General features: G+C 47.4%; 1 protein-coding gene across 7 annotated transcripts in view; it reads right to left on the bottom strand.

Moving 5' to 3' along the window:
• Positions 1–12,334, bottom strand: part of ARHGAP26 (Rho GTPase activating protein 26) — a 155,705-nt gene that overhangs the window by 27,588 nt on the left and 115,783 nt on the right. For all 7 annotated transcript variants that reach the window (XM_040604261.1, XM_040604262.1, XM_040604264.1 and 4 more), the window contains one exon: positions 8,325–8,478. In XM_040604261.1, the coding sequence (XP_040460195.1) occupies positions 8,325–8,478 (154 nt within the window). The remainder of the gene's footprint in view (positions 1–8,324; positions 8,479–12,334) is intronic.

Genomic DNA, 12,334 nt, shown 5'->3' with positions numbered 1-12,334 from the left:
AAGTTTCCCAAAGCTATTATTTCCCTAAGGCAGAGTCCCCGGGGTGAAGGAGGTGTGGCAAGCAGCATGTGCTGGGGCTGGGCGGCTGAGCCCGCCTCAGGCACCCTGAGCCTGTGGGTGAGGACAGGCACCGCCATTGTCCCCGCCGTGGGCCTCAGCTCTGCACACAACCTCCCCCAGCCAGGCGCTGCTCCCCTATCATCTGGGAAAAGCCCCGACAGCCTCCGCCTCTGTACTGGCACCTCTGGCCTGGGAGGGCATGGAGAGCAGGAGGCGCCACCAGGCACAGGCAGTGTCATTAGGCTGGCGGTATCTTCTTGAGAAATCAGGCAAAAAGGCCTAATATTTCATTCTGAGGGAGCAACAGATGGTATTTCCTTTGTCAAGTGATTTTTTTTTTCCTGCATTCAATATATTTGACTTAGTTGGCACCTACAAAGCTTATTCCAGGCACAGCTGGCAAAGGCATCGATGTGAGGGGAGCTGCTATGGAACTGCCACACCGGCACAGAGGGGAGCAGACACTGACTGGCACATGAGCTCACCCAGCTTTAAGAGGATGTCAAGATTGCCAAGCCATGTGCTCCAGAGCTGGCATCATCTGACACCAGCCAGCACCAGAGCCTTGGGGAAGCTTCACGCCTGAGCTGCCTGGTGGCTGGGCACACACCAGGCCCCTTCACTGCCCTAAGCCGGGTGGGAAGCGTGAACGGACGGACCCCATGTGCCTGAGGCTGGGAAAGGGAGGCTGTAGGGGCTGCAGGGCAGCTAGTTCTGGGCATTTCCTTGTGCCGTCAGGACTCCCAGCCTCAAGGGTTCCCTTGTGATGTCAAGGGGCTTCTCAGGGCTTTACAGAAGCAAAGCAGAGCCAGCAGGGTCGTGCTGGGTCAGCCCTGGGCAGGGCTAAGCCTGCCATGCCTGGGGTCCAGGCTATTCAATAGCTCGCTCCCTGCTATTTTTAGACACTCACTGACACATCTGACGCTTGAGTCCTAGTCCACATAAAAAGGCATATTTCCATGCTTGCTCTGCACAGGTAGAGCCTCCTCCTGCAACTCATCACAGCCCCACAGCCCCCAGCCCCAGCAGCTGCTGTCCGCCTGCTCAGCACTCCAGCCCACGCATGCCTTGCACCCACAGTGTTTCCTCAGGGCATTAAACCAGTCATTCTGCACAGGAAAAACAGCTAGAACAGCCACGCTTCTGCAGAGAACACAACACTGCAGGGCACCATCTCTGTCCATGGGGTGACTCACAGGAAGGTCCCCCCTCTCTGAGCTCTACTCAGCACAGCGCAGGGCCAGGTGTGCAGCACCTGGGCTGCAAGCGGCATGGAGGCAGGCTGAGCGCTGCCTGTCCAACCCGATGTACAGGAGAGCAGCAGACTGTGACATGCCACTTACCACAGGACTCATGATGCTAAGGGCAAACAGGCAGGTCTGCATGAAGCCCTGCACACAGCTGGGGAAGGAAAGGTCAGGCAAACAGAAATGGTCAGGTCCTCCTGGGGGCACCCTTCCAGAAGGCAGCCCAGAAATGTGAAGTTTTGCCTCTGAGAGCACTGCTAGGTAATCTTCCAACAGAGAGCCTTACTAACTTCAGAAATCAACAAGCCTTCAAGAGAGCTTGAGAAACCTGTAAGAAGCAACTGGTCAGAAACATCCCAGAAGTCCTGTCAGGCCATGCTTCACTTCAGCAGCGGTAATGGAGTATTCCTTCAGTGGCAGCAAAAAATTAAGAAGGGTTGGGAGACAATAAAATAAGCACTCTGAGCCACCACTGGGAAACATTAGTGCAAAGATGTGGCCAAGGAATAAAAAAAAAAAAAAAAAAAAAAAGCGTCCAGTTTTCATATTCTAAGTCCCATTTGCACGGGCATGAAATAGCAGCCAGCCTGTCTTCCCAACAGCAGCCACCTGCTGCTCCTCTCCTTGGGAGCAGCAGCAGGATGGTGTGGATGGAGCAGGTTGTCCCAACACTTGCCTGCAGCCAGCTGACAGAGGGCTGCATGGCTATTGCTGAAACAGGGTGCCTGCAGGACCCAGGCAAGCACCCCTTGAGCTAGTTGCTAAACTTGTGTGCTCTGTCACCCAGTCCAGCCCTTCTTGGGCGATTCTGATGCTCACCTCCCCTTCAAAAAGAAAAGGCAGAAGCCCGCCCGCCCCGCCCCCCCCCCCCCCCCCCCCCCCCCCCCCGCGGTATCATTTGCACATTTATAGTTACAAGAGTACAGGCTAGCAATTTTGTGGAGTCAAAATGCAAAAATGCAGCTTATCTAGTTACCCATCTGAACATCATCCGGCCCCACCCCACGTTCAAAACAGCCCCATACAACACAAAATTACTGTGAGAAGAGAAACTGAAACCCTGGTGACTCCATTTACCTCCTCCAGTAAGTTCTGGCTGCTGCTTGTTTTCCAAACTGTAACACATTACTTGTTCAGCTTTGCAAACAAATGTAAAAGCCTGCAGCAAGTCGCAGGTAGGAAGTCAGCCAGAAGCACCCAGTATTACACCCAAAAGCTAATTTAAGACTCAGGCATTACACTTATTTTAAGCACTAAAAGGTGATTCTAACGAGGTTGCATAATGCTATCTGGCTACTACCTCGTGTGTTTGCAGCACCCCCCTCTGATTTGGCCTTAGCTAGATCTAAGCACTTGGAGCAGCTGCCCATGTACCCAGCACAGGAGGGCCCTGCGTGCAGCAGAGGTCTTTGAATAATACAGAAGAGACTAATATATAAATAAAACAGAAAAAATACAAAGCAAACACCAATCAAGGTGTCTGTTATCTACAGTGATACACCTCATGTCAGAGGCTTCACAGGTATGCATAGCAGAGCTGCCACAGCAAGGTGCTTTTCTTAAAGGGTTTAAATGCTTTTTGTTTTTCATGATCACGCAATTTAGTTTGAAAACTTCCCCCCTTCAGCTGAAGCACATATGCTAGAAACACTACACTTTATTGTTTTGCCATATTTTCTAAGATATTTTCTGCAAGGGCAGGATAAAGAAATCTGACACTTCTTTAGAAACAAACCCCTCTCCCTGGAGCTTTGGTGGCCCTGGGCAGCCAGCCCCAGTCCCTCCATGCCCTGCAGCCACAGTAACAGCTCCTGGCACAGAACTGCAGTCCTGCTGACTCACCGGGTACAACTCCTGCCCAGAGCAGTTTTTCCATAAAAATAAGCCCAGCCCTCAAAAATAAGTGCATTCCCATAGTAAAACCCGGATTGGTGGCTGGGAAGAAAGAGCCTTTGCCCTGCAGCAAAACCATTTCCCTCCCAGTTGGTGCAGGAGGACAATGCTCAAGGGAAGGTGAATCTGAGAACAACAGTGCTCCCCTTGGGAGGGTGACAGTGGTAACAGCACCAAGGAGAGGACACCTTGGCCCCAGCATGGTCACTGCCACAAGCACTCATCACACCCAGAGCCTGGGGTAGAAGCAGCACACACTCACAAGAGAGATTTAGGAATCGGCTCAGCTCCCCATGGAGCAAAGCCGGAGGATACACGAGTGTTTAGAAGGGAGCTGAGAGGCTTTGTAAACAAAAGCTCAAACAAACATCTGTAATTTCACAAATAGCGTTCACAACTTTTAGCACTGCACATTTGAAGACAAGCTTTGAATGCATTGGTGCTTACTGCAGTAAAAGGAAAACAAGAAATCCCCCAGACTTGCAGTCCTTAACATTTGTACTCCATGTTTCCCAGTAAGATCAAAAAGAGTTGGAGAGGGACTTTTTACAAGGGCGTGTAGTAATGGGACAAGGGGGAATGGCTTTAAGGTGAAAGGAGGCAGGTTTACATTAGATATTAGGAAGAAATCCTTCCCTGTGAGGGTGGTGAGGCGCTGGCATGGGCTGCCCAGAGCAGATGTGGGTGCTCCATCCCTAGCAGTGCTCAAAGGCCAGGCTGGACGGGGCTGGGGGCAACCTGGGCCACTGGGAGGTGTCCCTGCCCCTGGCAGGGGGTTGGAACTAGATGATCTTTAAGGTCCCTTTCCAACCCAAACCATTTGACGATTCTGTGATTTCCACAAGAACATCAGTTTTCAGCTTAACAAAAAGCAAAACCATCAAAGTGACCCAACTCCTTTCCCTGCAATTTTCCAAAGAGCTTTTGCAGAGGGTGAGTAGCTGTGCCGTGGCTCCCATGCAGTCAGGAGCTACCATGCCCAACATGAAACATCATGTCTGGGGACAACCCACTTGGGTTCTACCATGGCTTAAAGGATGAAGGTGGAAGCACTGAATCTAGCTGCTGCTTGTGGGGAGAAGGCAACTAATGATGGAAGGGTTTTTGATAGTTTCAGGTACACCACTGTCCCTGCCATTGGCTGGGCTGGTGAGCAGCTTCAAGGTGGACGTTACTTTGGGGCAACACAACATTGCAGCTTTCAGAGCACAGACTGGAGTTTGATACCCTGTGACCAGCAGAAAAAAAGGTGGTTTTCCCTTCACAGCTGTCACACTCTGCCTACAACATAGCACGTGTGAGAAGGTGACACAAAGCCACTAATGGGCAACCCAGTGATGCCACAAGACAAGCAGTTTTCGAAGCAATGTTGATGCCAAAAGGCTCATTGTGTGCCCACTCTGCCCATCACACTCCCTAGGTGGGCACCCATCCTCAGGACAGCTTCAGCTGAGCCTGGGGCCTGGCATAATGCTGAGGCTAGGCAGGACACTGGGGTCACTGTGTCCAGTGTGCATATGCAGGCAAAGGGTGAAAGACGCACCAACACCAAGGCAACAAACCTCAGAATAGTCAGAAAAGGGCCTAATTAACGAAGGAATTCCCCTGCACGGAAGTCTCCATCTACCCTGTTTTTCAGCGGTGTATTTAGCAGAAAATAAGCAGTAGGTCAAATTCTGGTCTGAGCAGTTTTGAATTTACTAACCTTTGCTGTTGTCCAATTAGGGAAGCAGAGGTCCCTTTCTTGAAGGGAAGGAAACACTGAAGCCAGGATTCTTTTGTACTTGTTCTTTCGAAGTTTCCTGTTCAGAAAGAAATCCCTTTTTCTTTCAAGGAGGAAAGCAGGACTTTCTGGCCTCCACACACCTGGAATTTTACAGCTCCTCAGCTGCAGCGTTTGAATTTTGGTGAGCGCTGGCTCCCAACTCAGGCAGCTGATCAACTGATGGGCAGGCTGCCAGGAAAGCCAGCCCCTCCTGAACGGGTCCTCAAACAGGATGGCCCTGGTCCACCGCCAAAAGTTACAGAAAACATTGAAGAATGCAAAAAAAACCCAACCAAACAAACAACCCAAAACTCCTGAAGCAGAGCTCAAAGATGGGTCTCAGAGGACTGGCAAAGAATTTGGCAGGGTATTTGAAGGACAGCAAAGGGCAAGGCACCCTAAGACCTTCCCCACTGCTGTATACCCTAATTGTGGGTCTGGTAATTACAGGGGAGCACCAGAATGCCTTGCATGGCAGTAACAGATACTACTGCAGTGTATGTAGCTGCCCAAGGCTTCCTGCAAAGCCCAAATTACTCAGCTGGTTAAAAAAACAGAAGTGGCTTTATACACATATTATTTGGGTAGTCCCACCAAGCGGCGACAACAAAGCTGCTGGGATACTGGCACCATTCAGACACCCTGCCCTGACCCAGACTGCAGCCTGTAAACAGCTGCAGGGCTGGTCTGGGGGACAGACCCACTGCTGGCAGCCCTCCTCATCCTTGCTACTGCATCCCCCACAGAGCACTGACCACCAAGGACAAAATACCATGGTGCTGCCAAAACCGTGGGTAGAGATTAGTGCTCATGGATAAGCAGACATAGAGGGGCTGAAGTGACATCTACATGTGTCACAGGCCTAGTAAACTAGCTGGCTGCAACAAGGCTTTTACCATCACATACCAGGTTAACTTTGATAAGTAGCTCCCACACCTTGCCCCAGCACAGCCTCTCCTTGTCTCTCTTGCATCCAGGGTGCTCATGCTCACGCTCTCTCTCTCTCTGCTTCTTCCTGGTCTCTCTTCATCCAGAGCTCCTCTTCTGTACCCCTTAGAGCCATTTAACTACTTAGCAGGAACCAGCCACAGCTGCACCTTATCTACATCAGCCAACCTACTGCCCCTGAAGCCAGCCCACAGCTGTGTGTTATCAATGTTAATTAACCTGCCTTCATTCCTCTGTAGTTCCTCTACATACATGCACTGTTTAAAAAGAATAAAATGAAGTCAGATGCTTCATTTCTCATCAAAAGATCGGATTAAAGGTAGTTGATTGAAACATTTGGGGTTACAGAGAATAAAATATTTGCCTTGTGGCAAATATTCACCTTATGACTTATCACCTTATGACACCTTAATAAAATATTCACCTTATGACTCATTTTTTGACATTTAGCTCAACATGGACTGAAAAGTTGTGTAAAAATAATCACATCATCACTAGATTTGAGGAAAAGCACCAAATGCCACACTGTCAGAGCCATCAGAGCTGCCAGTGCTACCCCTGCTAAACACTATTTCACTTTGCAAAACTGTAAAGGCCCCTTAACTGGCGGCAACCAAATAGTTTCACTGCTGGTCTGCTCACTTAATTCCTTGGTAACAGCAAGATGCGTCCATTCCCCAAAGCCTCATATAGCTTTAACTGATATATTCTGCTGAGCTCCTTTATGACTTCCTTTAAAAAAGAAATTATTAGGAAGACACAACTCTTGGAATCTGAACAACTGAATTTGGCAAACAATTCCTGTAAGGTCACAGCAAGACTCAGGCTCACAAACCTTGCTGTATTATAAGTTACAGCACTCTTTTGGCCCTTGAAGGACAAAGAAACTAAAACCAACCTGTTGGGGGAATGGTATGTGACTAACTTCCAGAGCTTCAACCAACAGTACAGGCATGAGATATCGATGCATCTTTAATCAGTACATAACATAAGTAACGTGCAACCTCAGTCAGAGGCATCCTACCTTTTGGATGCTCTATTCTGCCACCGCAACACTCCTTGCAGGTGGCTTTCTTGCAGTAGGTAAATCCAGAGACAGCAGGTAAGGCACGGAGCTGAGCCTTACCTTACCAACCCTGCACCCAGAGCCAATGGCAGGTGAGGTCAACAAGAGGCAGGGCTGGTTTGGTACTCATGCAGCTCACGGTTTTAGTGGCAGTAATGGTGAGAAGAGAAGCAGAGCAGATGGATGAAAGCCAGAGCCTGTCCTCTGTTCACACATGCACTCAATTTTCACACCAGCTGCCTGCTGTGTACTTACCTTTCTGCCCATGCAAACCACTGCAGGCAGGGGCCTGAGCCATCCCCACATGCTGGCCATGAGGGCTACACTCCAGACCCCCCAAACCCCAAGCACTGCTGTCAACCAAGCCAAGAGCAACAAGTCGTACCATCTCCAGCAGTACCCACCCTGGCACTCATCCATTTTGAGTCCCTAGCAATCCCTCTGTTGATAACGAGAGCAAAGCAGCTAAAGCAAAAATATCCCTGTCTGCTCCCAAGAGACTGGGGGCTTCTACGGTTGAGTGGGAACTGGAAGTGTTTGGAGCCTGTGGGAGGACCAGAGGGGTGGGAAGGAAGGTCTCCATTAATTGAGAAGGTCACTGCATACAGCAAGGCCATAAACTGAGTGGCGGGAGCAGCATTCCTCCTGACTGATCTGTGGGGAGAGGGACGGGCAGGGGCATGCCGAGGAGCACTGGGGAAAATTGGCTTTGGCTTGCAAGGACTGCAGTGGCTCTTGAAGATCTGAGCAGATCTTCACATGTACGAGAAAAGGCAGTTCTGTGGGAAAATGCTATCGGGCCCAGCAGAGCCATGGCAGGAAGGAAATTCCCCCAGCAGAGACGGCCATTGGCTTGAGGGCTCAGCTGTGTCAAGTTCAGGGGACTTCATAAATAACTTGGCTGTCCCCAGGGAGTCATTGCTAAGGTCACTATTTTTTCCCTTGAACTTTCCAGATGAAGGAAGCAATAGCAGAAGCAATGGCACAGATTTGGCTGGAGATCAACTGTACTGACAACAGTCAAAGAATTTAACTCAGAAGAAAAGTCCTTTGTGTTTGCTGGAGTTATCACCAGATGCGTCAAGCAGTAAAAGCAGCAACGTGGAGTTCTGCTTGAAAAATATTCCACATGTGCAAAATAATCAGAGCTGAAACTCCACAGCAGATATAACTCACAGTAACTAAAGATCAAGTTAAAAATGCAAGGAACATGCTAGGCACCCATTAAAAATTAAAATGTTAAATTGTGTTCTTCAACAAACTGCTGGGATTCAGAGTAAGAAACAGCCCTGATTAAAGACTAAGGACGGAGAGCCTATAAAACACTAATTACCACCATACTTACAGTGAATTTGGCCTGTTGGGTTTAATTACTTCTAGTTCAAGATCACTTGAGTTCAGGCTGGGCTGGGGAGCGTTGTTGGAGTTAAGGAAGCTGTTTACATTTGAAGAGATGACGGATTCCAGGCTGGAGTTGAGGATACTGTTCCTGTTCTCCTCTAAAAAAAATAAAACCCCAAGAATCGTCAACCATCACACAGAGCTGCCATTGTATACAAAAATAAAGCACATACTGCTGCAAAGGCATCGCATGTTTCTAGTAATAATCCCTGCCTTAATACAAAGAGGGCAGCATCTTACCAGATCTCAGAAGACAGGCAGTTAGTTTACACAGATATTATACATTAAAATGTAAGAAATACCAGGTACTCTTATATATTTATTTTTTTAAGATGCGGCTAAATTTTAAAATTAATACCAGTTTTAGCAAGAAAATATTCATTGTTCTCCAGGCATTAATATTTTACATTCCCAAAGACATCCAAAGTACCACACAACCTGAAAAAAATTAAAATGCAAACTATATACAGGAATGGATTTCTTTGTGACTGAAATCAGCTGCCAAGGGACCAAGCATTTGTGTGACAGAGCAGAATAACATTTTAGAACAAGAAAAGGACAGATCACCCAGTTAAGGTTTATCTCAGAAAAAAAAGCTTCAGTCTAGGACTTGAAATCAGCTACTATTGACCTTTCCTGGCCAGGTCTATAAGGAGAAAGGGGATGGGGTCTCTGCTCCATTTTGACTCAGCTCTTCAGAAATACAGTGCAGCTATGGGGTCAGAAACTTGGCTTCATCTCGATCCAAAACAGTGCCTCATGCCCCCCCCCCCGCCAGCTGTACTGCATTGGGGAAATGCTGGCACTGCTCTGCTGACAATCTGGTGTTTTCTAGAGTTTCTTGTTTCCCTTGATCATATTCTGCTAAGAGATCTCCCCCTTATTTGTGTAACTTTAGCAGAGAAGAGTGAAAATATTATGCATCCCAAACCGGCATCCTCAGCCTGGGCTCCCTCCTCAGCTCTATGCTGAATTACCTAAAAATCACATTAATTTTCATAAGATGCCTTCTCCATATAAGCAATAATTGTAATTGTGAGAAGCAATTATCATCACTGATGACACGAAAAGCAACCCTATGGCAGAGAGCTGCTGCTTCTGTGCTGATGTTTTCCTGAAAGAAAGACGTTCTCCTGCTGGAAAACACAGAGAGTCCTACTTCAACGATAACTCTTTCATCCAGTGCACACTAATATGATTACGTTACTACCAAAAAGCACATAGTAATAGAGAATCCCTTGTTCTCAATCCCTTTAATTTGTACACCTCTGCTTATGTTAGAAGGAGAGCATGTAATACTCATCTGTACACATTTAAAGAAGGATGAGAGTGCAAGAGGAACTCCTGGGATACATGAAGTTAATCCTAACATACAGCAGAAAGAAACCACCCACATTTCTGTGAAATAGCTTGGCAGTATCATTGTCCCAGCTGCAGAGGAGCATGGTGTTGTGGCAACTCTTTGCCACCACTTCAGAGAGAAAAGCTTACATTAGCAATAGGTTTGTGGATGCCGGGGGAAGAGCAGAGCAACACTCCTTGTCACACTCCTTTGCTAGAGTTGCATTTTCCTGGTAGCTGGGCAAAATCAGCGCCCGCATGGCAGCAAGACAAGGCTAAAACTTGGTTTAGCTCTGGTTGATCTTATCTTCCAGAGATTAGCCAAAGCCAAGGATGTGTGAATTATGTTGATACATGCCAACATGTTCTGAAATTGCATTTCACTAATCTTGATCTCCAATAAGACACCAAGGGAACAAGCAGCACCTACACTTCTCTGTCCCCAACTTTGTTCCTCGAATGTGCCTAGTTGGACCTTTTGCCCCACCATGGTTTCCAACTCACCACTGTCTGATATGCCAAAAGGAAAATACAAACGATCTCATCAGCTTTGAGCTCAAACGACACCACACAGTGGCTCAAATGACAAGCCATACTTTACCTAAACCAAGTCAGAAAAGCTCATAAACAGAAGGGATTTCCCTGGAGTGTCCAATTTAGAGACATTTCTTGGACTATGCTTTATGCCCAGCCCCAGCAGCAGGTGATGAGTTTGGTGCTGGTGCTGGAGCTGCAGCTCAGCCAGAGGCTGCGGGCTGTGCAGAGCACACCAAGCCCAGCTGGGGCCAAGGCAGGTCCTCTGACACAAAGCTATGAGCTGACAAAAGCCCACCTGGAATCAGAAGGTATAAGTGCTTTGTGATGAAATTGAGTATCCATGTAGAAGAGAAAAAGAGGCTAAAGTGAAGAAAAGCAGAGCACTGACTCCACAAATACTGACAGGACAACGTGGGAGCCAGCAGATGAAATAAGAGAAATCAAGCTGCCTACAGACCTAAAAACCCCAAAAGGCCAATCCAAATCACTCCTTTATTTCTGCATCTACCAGAATGGGCTTTAAACAGTGCCACAACAGACCACCTGTGCAGCATACAAAGGTGGCCAGGCCCAGGGACTGTCCATGCTGAGCCCCACCGGACTGAGAGGCTGCACTGGAGGCTGCGAGGAGCATGGACCTGAGCTGACGGAATGTGGTCTAACACTACATATTATTATTTCCAAACATTTTCTGCCCAAGGCTGAAGTCCAATTATAAGCTAAAAAATCAGTCTGCCTAATCTCAGAGCTAGATACCAACCAATATTGAATTAAAGTCCCTATCAGCCAAGAAACTGGAAGCGTTCCATCTAAAGAGGGAGATGAATGGCAGAATCTGAAACTCTTACTTTATTTCCTCCTTTTTAAAAGGCTGATACTGTATTTTGCTTCATGTTTTTAAAAAGCTTATGTGAAGGATTCTTTGCTGTGAGATTTAGTATAGTCTTACAGCTACAAGACCAGAACTGCCCATCAGCTAAAGCATGTTTCTTCTCCATCACTCAGAAGGCAGAAGAGCCACTTGCAAACCGCCAGCAGAGTCGGGTGTGAGAGGCATCACAGCCAGCCACACTCTCATTGCAGACCCCTAACATCCCCCTTGTAGCACAGTCCCAGCCCCTGCCACTGTCCCCAGCTCCCAGCTGTGTCTCCTCACTTATGGCACTGTGGCCCCACTCCCACCAAGAGAGCTACCGTTAATAAACCAAACTTCTCTCCAAGACCCCCAAAACCACCTTGCTGGAAAGGAGGAGCTTCAGGGAGAGTGGGACTTGTACATTTTTGGTAGTCCTCCCTTTGCTAAACAAACTCTCCCATCACTGAACTGCTCAGCCAGTCTCAGTTCCCTGTCTCCCAGGGAGAGGGAACCAGCCACACATCAAAATGAGTTTGAGTTTTCACCATTTACCCAAGCCCTTGTGAACTTTAATGGAAAATAAGTCAGGCAGAGCTGCAGGAGTCTCACCAAAGCCTCCGGCTTCTCCAGGCTCTCCTCCAGTAAACGCTACACCTTGCCTGACAGCAGAGCTGCAGCTTCTGGCTGATAACCTGATCTAGGGTGCTTTGATAACAGTTATCCACAGGGACCATAGAAGCGATGACAAAAGCACTCTGCATAATAAAATACGAGCAAAATGCCACAACAGTGTTTATAATGAAGACCTGGTAAGGAACAAAATTAGGTATTTACTGTGTTGATGACACTTGTTTCACAGTACTCACTCAGTTCCTGGGTCAGTTGTGGAAAAAAATGTGAATGTTTAACGATGAAATAATCACTATCATTATCTAATCTGCTCTCCTGCATGATCCTGTTTATTAAACGTTATAATTTTTGACTTACACACAGCTTAGTATGATGAATTTTAGTGAAAATTTTAGAAAGATATTTGACTTCGATGAACAGATTTCAAGTAATGGAAAAATCACCATCCCACTTAATTTCTTCTTATGGTTATATTGCTATCAGTCTTAAAAAATATGCACTCTGTTTCCATTTTGAATGCGTCTAGCTTCAATTTCCACTATTAGATCTTATTATGAGGTGGGTCTGAGCAAAATTCATGAAGTTCAACA

The sequence above is a fragment of the Falco naumanni genome, chromosome 8 (assembly GCF_017639655.2).
Source record: "Falco naumanni isolate bFalNau1 chromosome 8, bFalNau1.pat, whole genome shotgun sequence".
NCBI lineage: Eukaryota > Metazoa > Chordata > Aves > Falconiformes > Falconidae > Falco > Falco naumanni.
Note: the sequence above shows the minus strand (reverse complement) of the source record. Positions and strands in the feature narration are given on the sequence as shown.